The sequence below is a fragment of the Excalfactoria chinensis genome, chromosome 2, assembly GCF_039878825.1.
Source record: "Excalfactoria chinensis isolate bCotChi1 chromosome 2, bCotChi1.hap2, whole genome shotgun sequence".
Classification (NCBI taxonomy): domain Eukaryota; kingdom Metazoa; phylum Chordata; class Aves; order Galliformes; family Phasianidae; genus Excalfactoria; species Excalfactoria chinensis.
The window spans coordinates 108138905-108159468 of record NC_092826.1 but is presented as its reverse complement, the minus strand read 5'-3'; the positions used below and the strand labels follow the sequence as shown (position 1 = coordinate 108159468).

At 41.0% G+C, this 20564-nt stretch overlaps 1 protein-coding gene across 1 annotated transcript in view; it reads right to left on the bottom strand.

Annotated features, from left to right (window-relative positions):
• CHN2 (chimerin 2) overlaps window positions 1–20564 on the bottom strand; it is a 164998-nt gene that overhangs the window by 54429 nt on the left and 90005 nt on the right. The window contains exons 4-6 of the mRNA XM_072328614.1: window positions 17213–17244; window positions 14075–14188; window positions 11930–12215 (exon numbers count right to left, since the gene is read on the bottom strand). Of these exons, the coding sequence (XP_072184715.1) occupies window positions 11930–12215; window positions 14075–14188; window positions 17213–17244 (432 nt within the window). The remainder of the gene's footprint in view (window positions 1–11929; window positions 12216–14074; window positions 14189–17212; window positions 17245–20564) is intronic.

Genomic DNA, 20564 nt, shown 5'->3' with positions numbered 1-20564 from the left:
GATACTAAATGGAACTAAAGGGATTGATTTATTCTCAATGGAAAATATCACTTAAAAGGCACTGAGCAGGTAGATGTCTCAACTCCAGCAGTGCTCCACTGTGCAATCCTTTAGAGTCCCCGCTGGTGTCATCCAGTGAGGTGCAGCGAGCAGGGTGAGGAACAGAACAAGTGAAAGTACAGATGGTTTTGTGTTTTCTTGTGAAATGGAATGTCTATAGCTGAATTGTTCATAGCTCACACATGGAGAATAGACAGCTCACTGAACTGAGAACTTATTCAAAAACCATACTTGCAAAAACTGCCTACAAGTCTTCATAGGGAAGTTATACAAATCCCACATTGCACACAGTGTCTCATAGGAAGCAAGTTATATCAAATGATGACTTGGCTTTATTTGGTCTGGATCCTGCCAGCCCACAAAGAAACCCAAAATCCATCTCTTTTCCATAATTTCCTGTATTTGAGGTCTACAAGAAACCAAATAATGTATACAAAGAGCTTGAAGATACATTCTTTTTATTCCAGTCTCTGCCAACATACCTCATTTTCATCCATCCTGGAAGTGCCTTAAGCATTGCCTGTAAATTCACTTGGCCTGACAAATTCAGCAATGCATTATAGACCAGATGGATATAGGAAACTGCACTGATTGAATTAATCAAATCAAAGGGACGGGAAGAGGGGAATCAGAGGAAACTATTTTTCTCCTACTTCCTAAAATGTATAAATAAATAGGAGTAATTTATTTGAGGTGGTTGGAGTTGATCAGATATCTCTGTATGTTATCTACTTGTATTTAAGAACACAGCTTTGAGAATGCAGCCCAGCAGTAGATAAGGGAAACATCACTTCACTGTCTGAATGATGTGCTAGTCTACCAGTATTTTCTTGTGGGCTGGCAAAATAACAGATTCAAAAACCTTATAGAGTATGGACCTCAAAAGACACTACTGAGAATAGTTATAGATTTCATCTCTGTGAAACAAACACAAACAGATTCTCCTGATGCCAGAGCAAAGATGTCGTGGACACATTTTCTATGGCCTAAAGGAAGCTGTAAGATGCTCAGATTTTACTCCAACACATTCCCTGGCGTCAAATAATGCCATGGCTACAGCCTGCTTCTTGTGGGTGAAGAGTAGACAGAAAAGGGATGGAGAAAGTGACTTTCATTTCAGTGTGAACAGGACTGGCCTGTCTGGTGTGTGGTCAATATTAGGCAGTCTGACAGGAAAGGATTTGCCCCCATAATTCTGCTCTCATAGCAAGATCTCCTTTCCCACACTCCTTGGTATTGTCAAAATGAACACACTCCACTTCAGACTCACATATTTAGCTCCCATTTTGCTTCTAAGGGCTGGAATCAAATGGCTATAAATAGTCAAGATGAACTAGAGGTCAATACACGACTTACAACAGGGCAATGTGATGGAGGAAACCACTGGTTTCAGAAACCAGGCTGGTAGTGGATGCAGGGAAAGCTGCAACATCCTGTGCAAAAAGCACTCCAGATAACTCTTACACTTCCTAAGAAGTTTATCTTTACTCTAAGGCATCTGCAGCTACTCCAAAGGATATATCTGTCTTCTTAAAATATCAGTAGGAAGAACAAAGAATTTTTAGAGCAGCAAACATGGTACATTTGGTAGGGGCTAAGTGCTCTGCCAAAGTGCTGGCTATGGCACCAGCATTTCTCAAGGATGGGCTGTGAGAAAGGCATTTCTGAAAGCTTACTGTGTTTGCTCTCCCACAGATGGAGAAGTGGCAGCATATGGAAAACTGCATCCTGGCTGCCCTAACAGGTGTCACACAAACAGAACAAAGGCATATGTTCTGCCTTTGACTAGTTTGCCCTAAGCACTGGGCACTGTTACCTTAAAATACCAGCTCTAGGAGCAAAAGCTGTGCTCTGCATTCACATATGGAAAAAAAAAAATAGGCTTCCTTCATCTGAGTTTTTGAAACACAATAAACATTCCCACATTCAGTCTCTCAGACAAAGAAGCAAGTAATACCATACATGCTTGCATTTTAACCCCTGTCAGTATTTACCCAGTTCTGAGAGTGGAGCCTTCCATAGGGTCATTATCATGCACACCCACACCTTAACACACAACCTTTAATAACCTAAGAATTAACAGAGAAGTTACTCTGAAACTAAAGAATAACTTTGAGGCTGAAGTAAGCAATTGCATCTTTGTCTTACATTTTTTTAAGAAGATGCCAAAAATCTGTTGCTAAAAAGAAACACCAGAACACATTCCCAGGAGCCTGCACTGGGGTATTGCTGCCGTCACACGAACACAAATGAGTGTCAACTATGGAAGGCACAGTAGCACAGTCTCTGGAAAGTCTTAAGTAAATATGCCACCTAGTGTTTAATTGCGACAACTTCATTCATAAATCATCTTAATAGACCCCTCCGAAGCTGTTCCCTGCAAGTCTGAGTGGTATAGAGTTCAGCAGAGGTAGCACAAGGAGTCTTCACCCCATCAGCCTCCCCTCCAAAATACCGCATCATTCAGGATTATAATGAAAGAAGTGTCTTCCTCCCTGGGACTGTTCAGCCCCAGCTGACTGACAAAGGGCCAAGCTTGGCTTCAAGCTCACCTTTCCCTTTGGAGAAGCCTGTTCCTCAGACTGCCACACTGAGAGCGAATCTGGGGGTGTTCATTGACCCCACTGCCAAGATCCCAAGCATGCCCAACAAATGCAGGAAAGGTTGACTTGCACTGCCAGCCAAATGGCGCTTGGGCCAGCACACAGGCACAGAGCAAAGGGAAAGAGCTTTCTGCACCTCCCTACAATTACTTTGAGAAACTGTTGAGAAAATCAGGGACAGAGGCTTTCAAAGTATAGCAACCACAATTTTTCTTGACATTTAGTGGATACGCAATTCCTCCTGTGGCTATGACAGTGTTCCTCCTTGCCTATAGCCCCAGCTTTAATAGTAGCACGCATGCCTAAAAGCAAACAACCCTGTCAATTCTCAACAGGAGAGACACTCAAGGTATGGATGTGACTTGACCCATTTTCAAGTGCACAACACATGTCAGATTGTCTTCTTAAAATTTTGAATCAAGATTCTCTTGATGTTTCTGCCATGAACACTTGTTATGTTTCCAAGGATTAAATCCCTGCACTGAGCAACATCACAGCAGAAAACATCTGATTTTCTGGTAATGTCTTGTTCACATTTCCTGATCAATACAAATCTGAAAAGAAACTGAAGTCCCTGCTTCATCAGCTCCCTCTCCCCAGATCATCAAGTTTATCTCTACCCTTTGCTTGAAATTCTTCTACCTATTTTCAATCCATGTGACCATGTTCTTGCACCAACCAGTTTGAATTAATGTCAAGAGTATGATTTCAAGAGACATTGCACTATTATGCTAAGAATCCAATTATTCTGCATCTGCTGCATTCTTTTCATTCTTTACTTTTGTAATTCTATCAAAAAGGCAATCAAGTCTAACTGGCAGTATTCATTCTTTTTAACCCATGCTGACGACCGTGCACAGTCCCACTGTTCTCCAGGGACGAGAATATCTCACAATAAAGAGCTCATTGTTACAATTCATGCTTTTTACACTACTGTGTCCTCTTTCCCAAATATTAGCAGCTATAAAAAGCCAGGGTCCCTGACCTCTGTAACCACGCTTCAGACAAGAAAACTTTCAATAGCAGGTCCGTCTCTGCATCCATTTACTAGTTGCCCACAGCTGCCAAATCTCCTGTGAGCTCTGCCAGCCCTGTGGCTGAGCCCTTTGCTACTGACTGGCTGCTGGCTCTGCCCAGAGGTGACCAGGAGGATCCCTTGTGAACAAGACATTCCTTGGCTGAACATCTGCAAGGCACACAGTACATAGCAAAGGAAGAATTTAATTCCTCAGTGAAAAAGCCATTCAAAGGGTAAAGTGGATGTACCCTCCGATCTACATTACACACAGATGTTTTCTAATGTGTTTCTATGTCATATGATGAAACAGATTTGGTAACCCCCTCAGTCATTCCATCACTGCATGTCGCCTTTATTTTTTTTTCCTCCCTTACTACCTTGCCTGCAATGTTCATCACTGTATTTTAGGCCTGTCATCTCTCGTCATGTCCAGCATGAACAGATGACAAGCTATTGTTTTCCTAATAAGTAAGCAAGCCCACATATGAGCTAGACAAACAATATTACTAAAAGTACTCCTAATATATAGTATATATATGTATATATATGTATATATATGTATATATGTATAGATGATTCAAATATTTTCCTTTTGAAACTAATTTCAGATCATCCACCAAAAGAAATCAGTGCGTCTTTTCAAGAACTCTTGCCTTCCAAGACCAAAATGTGACAGTTCAGAAGCACATGTAAAAAATTTAACACCTACTCCTATACAGCATCCCAAGATTCATGTGAGATAATCATCTAAGGGCTTTTACTTTAAAAATGGCATTTTATTTTCCAGTGACTAGATAAATGCAACATTTGTACCGAAGGCTCCATCCCAATCCCTACGGAAGCTTGTTTACACTAATTTAATACCATCAAACTGTTCAAAGGCTATAAAAGTCAGGACAAAAAAGTCCTCATATAAACATTTTATTCGTAATACATCAAACAAGGCATGTTTTTTTAATGCAATAAACATCTAGCTTTATGAAAATTACTAATTTGTTCATAATAAGAAAATACCCAAGAGAAAAAGATTAATTTATGTATGCAGCAGAGCCTAGCTGCAGATGTAGGACTACACTTGAAGAAACACACAGAGCCAAATCGTGTTTGCTTTAGCACTACTATAAACACTTCTGGTGCATCTAATCACTGCTGGTACCGATCTGACATTCTCATTCTACAGTTCTTTCCAGGTCAGAGCTCTTGCACCATTTCCATAAGGCTATCTTACCAAAACTGCACAAGGAAAGGCTTCTCTTACAGGAAACTTCAGCTTTGCTACATTTGCTTTGCAATATCCTGAACTGCTCAAGACCCTGGGAAATCACTGGAGGTCTCCCCATTAACATCAGTAGCATTCAGATCAGATCCTATCTATCGCATCATGTCATCTGTGTAAATTGGTGATGCCTACAATTTACAAGCTCTCTTCAGGCATAATGGTATCGCTGATTCTGCCTAAGGCAAAAGACATGAATCGGAAGGCTGACGGTAATAATGTAACAGAACCCAGCATCCTAGAGAAATGCTCAGGGAAGCAATGTAAGCAAACACTTTGTAATAGAATCTCTCTTTCTCTTCATTCACTCCATTTTCATTACTGCCAGCTAACATGAGCCCACGTGATTCTTCTCAAAAATCCCTGCCTAATCAGAAAAAAACACTGGCTATCACTCTAGCTGGGTATGCCATGGTCAAATACAAAGAGCCCCTTTTCCTGTGCATAGACACCCAGTAGGGAGGAATTAAACATAATTTCCATGATTTCACTTTGGAAGTTTTTATTTGTATTCCTTATGTACTGCTAGTGGGCTGAGTTTTGGATGGCTCTGTGTGGAGTCAGGAGTTGGAATGATGAACTTTATGGGTCTCTTCCAACTTGGGATATTCTATGACTGTATTTTATATTTATGATGCTTTATAGAAATTATATAGATACATAAAAGAAGCTAAAAGGAGACACACAGAAAAATTCAAACGAACGCCAACATTAAAAGGCAAAAGAAATTATAATCCAGACAAGTTTTCCAGAAGATGGTATTTGTCATTCCAAATATAAAACTGTTTACGGTCAGATCTCCTGTCATTATATAAGCTCCCCTTTGCTGTAGTACAACACCAAAGAGTATCTGGGTTAAATCAATACCAAATGCTAACAGTTATTTAAAGATGACAGTGGTGTATGTAGCTGAGCACTTGTGCCAGAGGGCGCCACAATTCTGGACTCCAATGGGTAGCCGTTGTGCAGAACTGCTGCTCAGGACAGGCTGGAGTGATGGATAAAAGGAATTAACTATTCCCAAAGTCATTCTGATGTGTAAGCTTGTTGCTTCTTGCAGCAAAAAAGGCCACATGCGTTTTATTGCTGTATGTCTTACTGAGATCTGCAGATGAAGGCCACCTTCTGTTCACGCTTTCAACTGTTACTTATCAGTGTGGGGCCTGAGCACCTTCCATGCAAAATCAATCCCTCCATGGAGAATTCCATCTGAACACGGTGGACATGCATGCAGGAGTGAGACCTTAACCCCTAATACAAGCGGGTAGTGGGGTGTTAATTTCCTGTAGCAGTGAGCATCTGAGTTTGCTCTCTAAGCAATGTTAAAACACGTCTGGTAAAACTGCCAGTGCAGTTCTAGCCCAGAGCCTGCAGGAACAGATGTTTCTGCTCACTATCCCCTTAACCCCCTGCTCTGCTGCCAGGACATTGCTGTACTCTGCAGCCCTCACCTAAAAGGCAATGCTCAACATCTGGACATACATCCCAGCAGAGGGTTAAACACCAGCTGGTAACCTGTAATGGGATCATTAGAGGTTTGGAGGAGCTGCAGATTGGAAAGAATAATGAATAAATTAAAGACTTAAAAGATTTCTTTATCACTGGCTAACAGCAGCACCTGGAGAAATTCAGGGAAGAGACAAAAGACGGAGAGGTACGATGGGGCTGAAAGGCCTTCAGAAAGGGACGTGGTGTGAATAAAAATGCAAAAGTGTAAATACTTATAAAGATTGAACCAAGCCAGAGATTCTCCTAAAATTGGCTGTCTCCTGCATAGGTTTGATGTAAGAAAAACTCTACTGCCCCTAACAAAATTTAGCTCCATAACCAGATTACATCTCTAATTAAGGGATGTTAGAAAACAGACTTTCCTGGAAGTCCTTCATTTCATTCTGTGGGAAACAGTGTGAATAGAGTGGCTAATGAGGACAGTAATAACAACTTTACTTCTAGCAAAGTTATTCTTTCTTTCCTGTCACTTCTGCCTTAACAGGAATAGCTTTCTTATCTATCTATTATTTGTGTGGAGTTTTCTCTTGAAGAAACCTACAATCTTCCAGACTCTGCAATATGCTTATCTTTCCACTTCCTTAGTTCTAGACACTAACACTAATGATGGACTATGTCCTTTGCACATAGATGCCCATAAAGTCAAGAGCTCCAGCACAGCTGACTGGGAGGTTATCATGCCAAGAAGCCATACACAGCTGCATTCACTGTCCTGCTGCTAAGCAAAGCCTTCACATACAGCTTCCTTGGTTTAGCTCAAAATGTTACACTGTTCTTCTTAGACTATCATCCTTGCTGGACTCTTGCTGCTCCTGGCATGCACTTGCAGCCAGAAAGCAGAGCAGAGTCCAAGCACACTCATATTTCATGTTTAACTGGAATGCTTAAGCTGAATGAGCCAGGTCCTCCTTGGAGAGAACAGGACAGGAGTTTTGCCAGGATCTGGCACTGACAGAACCTTCCTTAATTCCTACTGTGTTTACCAGCAGTCTGTCATCCCTCAGATAGGTATCATCCCTTTTGTAAATATTTCCAGCTCCATTGCCGCCAAAGATTTTCTGGAACTCTAGCGTCTCATTCTCATAACCCTTCCTATACTCCCATGAGTATCTGAGAAACTACAGGGCAGCCCAAACTGAGCAGACAGGATGTTTTTTTTCCAGCCTAGAGTGGTCCTGGAACTCCAATTTGCATCTCCTTCCATGATTTCAATCCTTCAAATGTATTTTCCCAAATTACTCTTGCCAGTGTAGGATTACGGAGGAAGAATTTTTCTCTCCTTGCCAGAGATATAAGGATGGCTGTCGCTGTAATGGCAGCAGTTTCCTGATAACATGATATGTGGTACCGATAAATGCTTCAGAAATGACATATTTTACAGAGGGACTACTGCAATTTTTTCTCTCCCACACAGCGATTAATTGCTCACTGCAAATTACACTTCTGCTTTCATAGCACTGGGTCCTTATCTTCCCTGCAGCTTCCACACACTGATTTGCTCCACAACTGGAGCACAAAGTGGGGATCATGACCTGCCCGTGCTTCAGTCCAGCCCTATCCAGATAACATTCAGGGCCCCAAAGTTCTTCACACAAAAACTGTTTTCCTATCCAGAATCCCCTTTAAACCTGGGTCACTTTAAAATGACAATTGCCAACACTTAAGTAAGTATATGCAACATGCTGCTTTCCTGCAACACTTTATTTCTAAAAGGCATCGTGGCTCCTTTTAGATTAAACATCTTTCAAACAATTCAGCCTAAAATACTGGATTGATGTCTACAAAACGAACACCTCTTTAAAGTTCTACAGAAATAACTTTTGGATAAGATGTCAGCGTTAAACATCTGAAAGCATAAACATTTTTTAAAGCCTATTACAAAAGATCCTGGGTAGAAAGGTCTGAACAACAACAGCTTAATCTGGCCCACGCCTCACACCTCCTTTCTGGAGAGGGCACGGCTCCACTAATTACAGCCTCCAAGAGACGATAATTATGGGAGCAGACAGGTACCCCAGGCAGCATCACGACACTTCCTTCAGCCGTTTGCTTTCCCTTGCAGTTGTGCCCTGGTGGCAACCTTCCTCCGACCTCCCCAACAGGGAGTGCAGCTCGGCGATGACTGAGGCATCCAGTAATTCTGCTGTCAACACAGGACACAGCAAGACAGACCGATTCCCTGTGTGCTGTAACAAATCTGCTAAAGAGAGGAACGCCTTCAGCTGCGGTTTCACACTCTGCAAATTGGTTTCGGTATGAAACAGAATTTCACTTGTAAAAAAACTAATCTGGAACAGAAGCGCTGATGCTTAACCTCAGCAGTGCTAAGTTCTCCTCTGTGCAAGCTTCTGTCCTGCATGTAAGGCCTCCCCCCCGCCATCATTTCTGAAACACAAAATACTCCTGGCAGCGCTTTCAAATAAATTATTGAAGAATTACCTTTTACCTGTTTGAGTGAGCTGAGAAAACACAGCTTACAAAGAATTCAATTATGTTTTCACACATGCAGCAATGAATGTACTCTGCAGAAATATGTCAGACTGAATATTCATATACTTATTACCAGCAATCTGAATTTCACTGCAGCAGTTGGTGAGGGTGAAGGCTTTGATCTGTGGGCAAAGCATGCCCTTTGTCTAAATGCTGTACAACATGTGGCAATTACAAGCAAAACATCTGATACATCTACCAATGAACTACCATGTCCCAAGTTTTACTTTCGTATGTTGGAGGACATCTAAAATTTGTATAAGAACATACATTAACTTCCCTTTAGTTTCCCTGTGTGCTTTTGTTGACAAGCACTCAATATTTCATTGATTCATCCCATAGCCCAGTCCCTGCTTCATCTGAGCTTACTGTGAGGAAGAAATGGCAACAACAGTCCCTGCATCTTCACCTGCTCTACAAATCCCTGTGAGCTTCCAGGGGGAAAAATGAACCAAAAGAGCAAAAGCAAACATGGTAAAAACTGCACAGTCTTCTGTGACTGTTTCATTTGCTAGTAATTCAGCTAAAGCAGCATTTGCTTGCACAGATTTGCAAGAGATGATGGAAAGCTACAGGTACCAGTGAAGAAGTCTTAATTACCAGTGGATATGGCAGGCCTTCAGACTGTGAGCAGAGCACCCTGCCTACCTAGCCCCATTCCTCTTGTCGTTGTGATGGCTTCTACTCCTCCTGGCAAGGAAAGTATGTTAGAAACAGCTGCTATTCCTCCTTCTGCTGCTTTCCCTCAGTGGGAGGATGGCAGGAGTAGCTGCCAGCAAGGCAATGGCTCAGCTGATGCCAGCTATTTTTACACGAGAGCGCAGTCTTGCAGGCTGCTGCTGCCCACCTGCTCAGAAATCTAGATGAGCACTCTGCAGGAGAAGGACCCGTGATACCGCCTTTTGCACCACAAATTGCCTCCAAGGTAACTAATACTTTAAACACTTCAATTTTGTTCAGCTGAAGTACAAGAAAAGACTTAATCCAACTACTAATGAGATCCTGAGGCGCAGTTCCACTGTAATCAGCAGTGGAAGTCACATCAGGTCCAAATGTGACATTTTCACGCACAGGTACCTGGAAATAAGGATGCAGCTCTCCAGTCACTTTAAGCTTCTATTATCTGGTTTTTTTTTGAGCAGCCATCAGATGAAAGTCTTGCCCTCTCCTTTGTACTGCATTTCCACTCACATGAGGTGGATTGAGTGGCAGATCTGGCTGAGAACTCACCTTATGGCTGAGTTACTTTTAATCTGGAGCATTCTAGTGTTACCCACTGTGTAGCTGCATAAAACCATATGGCAACAAAAAGGAGGTGGTGAAGGAGTGAGAGCAGGGGCTCCTTCAGCAACAGGCACCATATTATTGTTTTAGAAGCATTTTTACAGTTCTTCCCCCAAACTGCCTAGCTGGAAAAATGACATCTAACCCCAAGCAAAAATAAAACAATCAGTTATGAAATACGAACTACTGCAACTTCCCTGCGAACTCTTTGAGAGTACTGCATTATACAAAAGATCACCGGTATTCCACTGCAAAAACTGAAATAAAACTAAGAAAATTTTGAAGCTTTGAATACTTTTGCTTTTCCCTGTACAAAAATTTCATAGCACGATATTCAACTTTCACAATTGCTTTACAGTCATTTAAAACACAAAGTTCAATTTCTTGCACCGTTGTGGCATTCACAGCCAGCCAGCAAACAACCACAGGAATCAACCAAACCAGCATGAAACCTGTCCCCATATTGCATCCAGTCCCCTCACTTATTGCAGTACCAACCAACTGAATCCAAAACCTATTATCAGTGGGCTCATTTTGAAATAAAACTTCAACAGAGGACCCATTGCTGTGTCATTCTCCAAAGGATTTCCCTGCGGCAGCATGCCTTTCCTAAAAGATGTCATTATTAACAGAATTAATTTCTTACAGGGGTTTACAAGTCAGGTCAGTTACTAGAGCAATTATCATCAAATCCAAGCCAGCGTATTATCAGTCAGTGCTAATACGTGAACCCAACAGATAATAACTATCCTAGAAATGTCCTAGAGTAATGAGGATACACATAAAAAAGCAGATCTCCATTCATGCTCAGAATTGAAGTATAACAGCAAATTCACCCCTTGCTTCAAAAATACAACCCAGCTTTAGTTTCCATCTAGCTAGCCAGCACAATGAGCATTAAGAGCATTGGTCATACAACAGAAATATGCTTACATATGTCAGTAAATTGATTCACCACTAACATCTGCCTCAAAAAAAGTTCTGTTGGGCAGTTCTTACTGCCTTACCACCTGGGAAATGAAAATATCCACCTGTCACTATGTACAAGACTGCTTCTCAAATGTAAAAGAATTTCTGATTTTACACCTTCAGCTGGCTGCAAACTGCACAAGATTCTCGATTTACTATTATGTTAATAACCCCCAGTCCTCTCAATGCTAAGGGATATGAGCACATGAAAGGAGGAGATCAAGAAAAGCTGACTCAAATGAGAAAAGTGAGAAGAGCAGAAGGAAACCGCACAACACCCCAGTTTCAGACCCATCCACCAAGGCCTTGGCAGAAGAGAGGAGCTTTGCGCTGTGAATGGAAAGAACAAACTTGAGCTATGGTGAACAGTAGATGGGAACCAGTTTCATAACCAGAGACCTACTGTGGAATATGCTTGAGTACGCATGGACAAAGAAATGTAACTTGTGAATAATTCTAGATGCAGCTAGGTAGTGCGTGTACAGATATTGACACTGCAAAAATACTTGCATTTGGTACTTGTTAGAAAACTTTCACTGTCAGCTCCAAACAAATATTAGTTTGGAGCAAAGAGTACGTTAATTGGACACAAACATTTCAGCAGGACGGCAATATTTGATGAAGTATGGGGAAACATATTAAAAAAGCCAGTAGATATAACGCTTTTTTTCTTAAGACTTAATAGATTGTCTGGTATCAATTGCCCAAAATTTTACTTACCTTCTCAACCGGGGTATTTTCTTCACTTGTTACACTTGCTTTTCTTGATTCATTTTTTGTTCTGCTCAGCCTCCGGGAGACCTTCTCTCTAAGCAATGTAGCGTATCCAATGTGTTCGTAGATGGGATTTGTCGTCATTTTGGAAATATACTCAGAAGCCTTTGTTTCTATATACAACGTAATCAAGCCATCTGTTACTAGATCATGGATTGATTCAAATCTTTTCTCCCCAACGAAGTGCTTCCCGTCATAGAACAACCTGTAGTTTAAGGTCTGATTGCCAAATCTGCATATACCAGAAGAAAAGGAGGGAGAGGACAAAAAGACAGAGGGAAGAATGTCAGAGGGAATTCACACTGTCAAAACACTTTAAGAGATCATTTTGCTGACATGCCGAACTGTCTGGACTGCATATGGAACATGCACATGGTACAAATGCATCTCTGAGGTGCTCCAACTCAAATTAAAGCCCAATCCTACCTGTACCCCATGGAGTAGGCTACAAGCCACATGACTCAGATACACATGGGTTGAATATAAATCCTGAAGGGCCGAGAGAAAGCTGAGAGAAAGGCACATTGTCACTGACATAAGCTTATGTGGGATGCATAATTGTGTTGAGGGCTGGTCTGTCCTGAAATGTTTCTGAGGTCCTGAAACTGGAGAATTTTAACAATCATGGCCATTATTTACAGCCACCGAAGAGATGGACACTGTAAGCAAGCAACTCAAATCCAAAGGTCTGAGCCACCCTCTGGTAGGAAGTCAGGAGCTTCTAATCCTGGGAGGTGTAAACTATGTGTAAATTCATGGCAGCAGCATGTTCTGCTACAATACCAATGTGAAATTCCACTCTCAATTAAACAATTCACTGATACCATACTGGCTTATGTGGCCCCATGTTGTACCAAATGTGCACATTTTGTACACTTCGTAGGGCATTCAAATCAAATGGTGTAACTCTCTTATTTTTTCACCCAAGTTTTTCATACAAATTCTCAATTTTGAATCAAATTCATTATTTGAGTCTACAGTTATTATCTGGATGGACTTGGAAATCATGCAGTTGTATCAAAGCAAGGAATTTGCCATAATCCCCATCCTCTGGTAGTTCTTTTTAGTCTTTAAATCTCTCTCCAAAACCTTAAGAAATTACATTTGTCCTTTTTCAGCTGACAAAAGTTGTTTTTAATTTACAACACTTTGCAATTGGCACGACTCACCAGCTTTCCAACTCTACCATCTGCACATCAATATGAAGTCTCAGAAGGATTTCAGCACCATTTCACAGCCACTTGGGATAAGCAGTTTTGCTACTGGCTTACTAATAGAAGGGTAAAAATGAGGATGTATGTCCCACAGAAAGAATAATGCTATAAGCACTGTAACGTATTGCCAAGGAGTTTGTTTTGTCAAAATCCAGTAGAATATCTGGTCCTTTTCACATTAACACAAAATACCTTTAAGACTGTCACATGGGAAGGTTTTGGATGGCACAGCTAAGAAAGGAGCAGCTTCATCTTCAAGAAAAGTCACCTGTGAGGGGCAGTGAGGCAATAGCTTGGGATCTCATTGAATTTTGAGTTCAGGTGTACAACAGTCTTCCTTCTGTGAGCATCCCATGCTTCATACTGTATTCTACAGTAAGCCTGAATTTCACTTGGGGGAAGAAAACTGACTTTTGATCTGCTGCTGGATCTCGTTATTTTTCTAGGCCCGATTCTTTAAATATAAACTCCTATTGCTGGTGTTGGTGTAAAACACACCACAGAGCTTAGAGAAAACCTAGCTGAGTCATCTGTCAGGATATTCTTTCTTTGTCCTCACCTACATACTATAGAGTTTTCAAGTAAAAGCTTCATGTTTACCCCACTGCAACACTCGATTCTAGATAGCACAAATGCTGAAAACAGGCATTTCAGTCGCTTCTGAAAGTGATCTCCTAGCCAAGTGCTAACATACAGACATAGTCAACTGTGGTGTCGCAATAGTCAGGCTGCTAACAAGAGGGTGCAAAACCACCCCCAACACCATGCAGTGTTTTACATACCCGTGGGTGCAGATATCCCTCAGGCAGGACTGACATCACCTCCTCCACAAACACCTTTACATCTGAAAGTAAATCCTTATTAAAACAGCATTTACCTGAGAGCAAGTGTGTAGCAGCCGGGTTGCCTCTGGCTTTCTCTTAGAATGTATGCTCCTTCTACACCAGCAAGTATCTCATCTGCTTGCTCCCGAGAAATGATCCCATGGAACCTAAGGGAAGATGTTGAGGCAATTTTCAGAACAAGCCAATCAGAAATGCCTCTCTACTCTACTGAAAACCACTGAAAAGCTTCTGAAATGAGACCGCAGATGCAGCAGGACACAACACTGTCTAACATCTGTGTGAGGACCTGGTAAGTGCGAAGCGAAGAGCAAACAACATCCAAGTGTTCCCCAAAAATCTTTTTCCATAAGTATACCATGTTTTTTTTACAACTTTTCTCCTCTACCAGTCAATAATTCTTTTCTGTAGAAGCTTTGTGGGAATAGAATAGAAAAATGGGCAATAATGGTAATATTGTTATTTTAAAACCTGATGATTTCAAAAGAAGAGGTCATTCTTATTCCTAGTTTGCTTAACTTTTAATACCACTTCCTTAAGATTGTAGCTGAAACTGAGAAGAAAAATGGAAACTGTCACTCAAAATTCTTTTCTGTCCATACTGGAGTAGAAGATATTTCACATCCTCAAGAAAAACACTGTTGTCTTTATTTCCGTCAAGTTCCTGGTTCTGTGTAGCAGTACTTCTGTGATTCTTTTGCCACTGTATTTTATGAAAGAAAGAGGCCAGGGGATGCATAATAAATAATTACACTTACAATAATCAATGCTTAGTTGTGATCCTTCTGTAAGTACAAACATCATCTTTACAGCAGTTTCAGTCTTAACTCTGACACACATTTTGTTAGCTGATAAGTTTCCAAATGTCTCCTCAAAGGTTTCAAAAGTTCCTATTTTTGCCACTGTCTCTGAAAAATGGCACCAAATTGTACTGGCCTGAAGCATTTTCTCTTTTCTGACAATACATTTGAAGTGGCATATTTCTAACACTGCCTCTGGCATGGTAGTGGAAAAGAAGAAAAACACACAGGATGTAAATGTGATTGTTGTCCTATTCTCTTAAGTTGTATTTTCACAACTAATATATGCTGGAAACATTAGATTTTGGTGATTTTACCATAGTAACTTTACATTCAAAAATATGTAAATTGAGTCATACTTTCTTTCTGCTGGCGATACAGTAATTTCCTGCTGCATCCAACTCAAAACAAGCATCCACTAGGTGACATAATTTAAGCACGTTTTTACCAGTAAACTCATGGCAATTTGTACACCTAGTTAAAAATAATGAGCACCACCAGAAGCTTATTATAAAATAAACCAAGCTTTAGTGTAGATAGTAGGAAAAAAAACCCTCTCCTGGTACTCAATATAAGAAACTAATGGGACAGGATGCCTGGGACTGCTGTGAAATTTCTTTAACCACAGGTGTTAAGCACAGGGTAATCCATGCATTTCTCATGTATATTTTCAGTAAATATATGTACGAGCATAAAAGCAGTTGTGCATGGTGCGAGATTGCCTGGGCTCAGCCTTCTGTCCATGACAGCAGCAGATAATAAATGTTCATGAAAAGAGTACAGGAAGCAGTCAAACACTTCTTTCACTTCACATCTCTGTCCATCCACCTATCACTGGTAAAGCCAGAAGTTGTGCCATCAGTTGTGACCTTACCCTTCATGAATCAGAGTCACACTTGGGAAAACTTCAATATCACTATGCTTATGGCCTCCTCAGCATCACATGGCAATGAACCTGAGAGGGACGCTGTGAACTCCCCTACTGGGCAATCACTGGAGAAGGGCTGTTTGTCTTCTATATACTGCAGTCCATTACTTCTATATACTGCAGTCCATTACTTTCATTTGTTCTATACTCTAAATACAAGGGAGAAGGAATGGAGAGAGGGGGACCTGCACTGCTTAAAATGCAGCCACTCTGTGGATTTATACAATAATATAATTTCATATCTTCTATTTCTTTCCCTAGGAGGTCCTGATCCTCTTTCCAAGTAGTACTGAGCACTGAGTCAATTGCTGGCACAGGGCCGTCCCCAATGGTTCTGAAATCATTCTGAATTGTAAGAATGGATGTGATATCCTAAGGGATATCCTATGGGATATCACATCCATCCCTGTAGTTCTGCCAGCCCCACACACACCCACGGGATGCCAACTAGCATGTACTGCATGGGTGAAAGGTTGTTGCAATGGTTTTATAAGTCTTGCTTGAGATAGTGTGATGGCTTGCTTAGCTGGATGCTGTCTTTGACTCCGTTGTACTGCCATGGCTAGATCAAAATTCCCTACTGTCAAAGATAGTATTAAAAAAAAATGAAACTCAGTAATTAGGGGCAAGCTGCTGGCTCTTGAGCTTCTCAATAGCAGAAAAGGATCGTTAAACACAGATGTGTCTGGGATGGAAGGAAATAAGAACAGGGGATCTCAGCAGTTTAGGCAGTGATAAGATGTTAAGCCTCAGCAGATTACTCCAGTAAAGGCCAATTGCTAGCACTGCACGAGGTGCTGAACAAGGAGACCATGGTGGCTTCTCCTTTTCAGCTTTACCTGCTGAAAAATCCTTGCAAATACTGAATCCAGCTCCTTGCGAGTAAGCTATTGACAGGTAGGAAAGCTGCTGAGCTTGACCTCTAGCAGTCCCTTATTTTCCTTACAACAAAAATGCACCAACACTTGGGAGATTTTAGATCTTGTAACTTTACCAGGGTCAGCAGTACTTTGACATGCAGCAGAAGTTGTGCACACTTCCATATCCAGGTGTGAGTGTTAGGCAGGAAGAAGCATAAAGACACCCTTAAAAAGGCACTAATGGAGGCAAGCTGCACATCACAGGGTGGCTAGTAGGTTAAAACAACAAGAATAAAAGGAAAAACCACTCAAGACAATATCCTTTTCCCCCCAAACTGTCCTCGCAAACATAATCCCGCAGGCTCCAACAGTGTCACGGATTGTGAGCAGCAGAACTGAACTGTAACATCAAAACACTGATACAATATTAGGCATTCAAGATACTTAGCTTCCAGTTGAAGCAAAAGGTAAAAGAAATTATTTGCCAGAACTCCACAGCATTTTTTTGTTATTGTGGTTGTTTTAATTCTACAAGAACAACTTTCAGCTACACCCAACAGACACATAAAAGAGAAGGATACTTACTCTCTTCCATAATACTTTGGTCTGTTCTCCACCTAGATTTTGAAAGAAAGAAAAAGAAATGTTTCAAACAGTTTTAAATAAGCAACATAACAGTGAATTATGCTTGATTATTAACGAGGACTGCCGTGCGCCCATCTAAGTGCTGATTCAAAACTGTGACCAGAACACAACGACCAGAACAGAAGAGGAAAATAAAAGGAGGTGGTTTTACTGATGGATTTCTAGAAGAATAGCATTTCCAAGAGGTTAGAAAAAAACCACACAGAACTATATCGAATTGCATTCAAACTGATCAGTTGCATAAAGGATATCTACTAGTACTTTTGCCAGTCTAATAGTTATACAACAACTATTCCCAGCTATTCCAAAGATCTTTGGACCACGTTCTAGGAATGCAATGTTTGCATACAGAAACTTGGGGTACTCTGATGTGTGCATTTATTCCTCAAGCTCCAATAATTGTTAAGTTCTCTGAAAGCTAACGTCAGCCTCGTTAGCCCCTTATTTCTTTCGCCTTGCTTTCTGAACTGCCTCCCGACTCCTGGAAGGGCTCTGCAGGTGATGCACGGTCTGGCGCGCAGCAGGCAGAGGCCGGCAGAGGGCATGGCTCCCCCAGCTGAGACCCACCCGATCCATCTGCAATTGGTCCGGGCATCCTCATTTACAGACTCCAGGACATTCACACGCTCGTTCTTGTTTTGATTAAGTCTCATTATTTCACTCATAAAAACTTTGAATTCATGGAGGTCCTTTACTTCTAAATAACAAATGCGTGTCACTACTTTTGATTCAATAATTTATACACTGTGCACTAAATTGAAGCAGCTGCCTTTGTACCCTACAGTCGCTAAGGCTCCAATGCAGCGCAAAATGAACTAAAGTCTGTAGAAGATAATGAGAACCTTCAATGGAAGTCCTATGGGATTTCAATCAAGTCCTGACTGTTCTTCTTTTCCAGCCTGATGTTTCTTTCCCAGCACAGCTCTCACAATAGCAATATCATACCCTTGAAACTCCTGCCCAGGAATAATACTCTGACCCAAACATTTTGGAGCTTTGAGGGGCAAGATTAAAAGCAAAAGTGAAACACAGAAGGGAAGAAAGACCAGAATCAGATAATTGCCAAGTGCAGGTGCTGTGTTACTGTGTGTAAATTCGGCAACTAAGAAATAACAGTACATGAATTCAACTTCTTTTTTTAACATTCTTTGTTCACTTCTCATATGACCACTGGAAATTTGAAAAGAGCATTCAGGCTTTATGTAAAAAGTCATCCACATCACATAGAAACTAAAAGAGATCGAAGAGGTCTTCAATAAAATGGTTACTATTTGAACCAGCTAGCCCTATCTCTGAACAATGCCTCATTTTTGTAAGTAAAAGAACTCAAGAAAAATCTGTGTTGCCTCAGAAAGAGGTGAATAATAACGTGGTTGATATGCTCACAGAATCACAGAATTGTCTGAGTTGGAAGGAACCTCTAAAACTAATCTAGTCCTACACTCCTACAATGATCAAGGACACCTACAGCTATGTCAGGTGCTCAGAGCTCTGTCCAGCCTGACCTTGAATGTCTCCATGGATGGGGCATCCACCACCTCTCCCAGCAATGAGTACTTTCATTTTGAGTAGCATGACTTGGCTTTATCATCTTGGACTTGTCATCCTTATGGACCCGAATGACCCTCCAAACTATATTTTTATTTGGGAGCTTAATCAATAAACAGATATCAGAAGCTGGGTTAGGTTTATAAGACCACCACATTCAATCCTCTCTATTGTGGAAGAAAAGGCCAATTTTCAGTACATTGAAAATGGTGACAAAGAACAAGCAGACAAAGTTTCACTCCCACAGAAAGCCAAATAAAACCTTCACAACACAGAAGGTGAAGTGTGACTTTCATCTTGGATTCAGAACCTGCTTCTTTAAAAAAATAGTGATTTGCCTTTGCCTTGATTCTATACACAGAACAAACCTGAATGTTTTCAGCATACCTCAGAAAGACAGAAAGGTGGCACCTGCCATCAAAACCTCCTGCAAGCACAACTTCCCCCACAAATACAAAAAATATAAAGTATAAAAGAAATCCCTACGTATCCCTGTCGGCAAATGGAGACACATTTTGAATCCCTCTCACAACAACTTTTTATGCCAAAACCCAAATTTGTCTGTGACACTTTTATCATTTAACAAGCAACCAACTAAAATGCCCTGCACTCTGTGATTTTCCTTTTTTCTGCAGTTTGCAAGTTAAAAGATTTGTTCTTATGAGAACCCACACAAAGCCCATCAAATCTTCTCTCCCTCTACTCATCCCTAAAGCAGAAATCCCAGCACCTTTATAGCATCCATGTGTCTAAAGCAGCCACAGTGTCAGCACTTTGTTTTAGGCAAGGAAGATATTGCAGTGCTCTGTGAAGTGAAGCTGCACATCTGCCAGACCATCCAGGAACACAAATGAAAGCTGTATTGTGCTGGAATTGAGAGAGACTCTTCTTCTGTGCTCGCTGCAAACTTTGGCCTGAAATAATCATTAAGCTCCTAAAACCAACTTCTCTGCTAGGAACAAACACAAAGAAACAAAGTTACAGAGAGAAAAGATCAAAATGACATCAGGGTCTCTAGATCAAGCCCAGAATGCTGTATTGAACTTGGAAATAAACCAAAAGCCAACACAATAGATGTAGCAGAAACTCAAAAGTATCAAAGCAGCCGGTAGTTCTGCTTTGCACTGACAGCAGACTCTGTACAGACTTCAAGGAAAAGCCTGTATCCCAAAAGGCAAAGGTGACTGGATTCAGTCGGGATTAGCTTTTCCTCTCCTACTATAAATCAGCTCGTGTGCACGCACACAAAGCCAGACAGATCTGACACAGAGAATCCTTCAACAGGGACAGGACAGAAAACCCACAGGTAGACAAGCAACTGCTTCCAAGTTGCAGGGAGCACAGAATAATCAACCTTATCCTGAGGACATGAACACCTAATTTTTTTTTTTTCATTTATTTTTCAATAGATAAAGGACAACAAAGAATTCTTTTATCAACTATCACACAGTCCACACGATTTCTTTGTTGAAAAAGTGACCACATTTCCCAGGTGGTTTTATACAACACTTGAACTCTTCTCCCTAAACATTCAGCATGTGAAGAAATCTGCGAGGCTAAATCATTTAGGACTCTCACATAGACAGGCAAATAACATATGGCAAATAATAGGTCTGCACTAGTGAAAATATATATTTACCTTAAAGAGCATTGTAACTTGCTTTTATTACTCCCACACAGAGGGCAAACAAAATGGATTCTGTGTCTTCACTAAAAGTGACAGCTTTCAAGTTAAATGTGATAT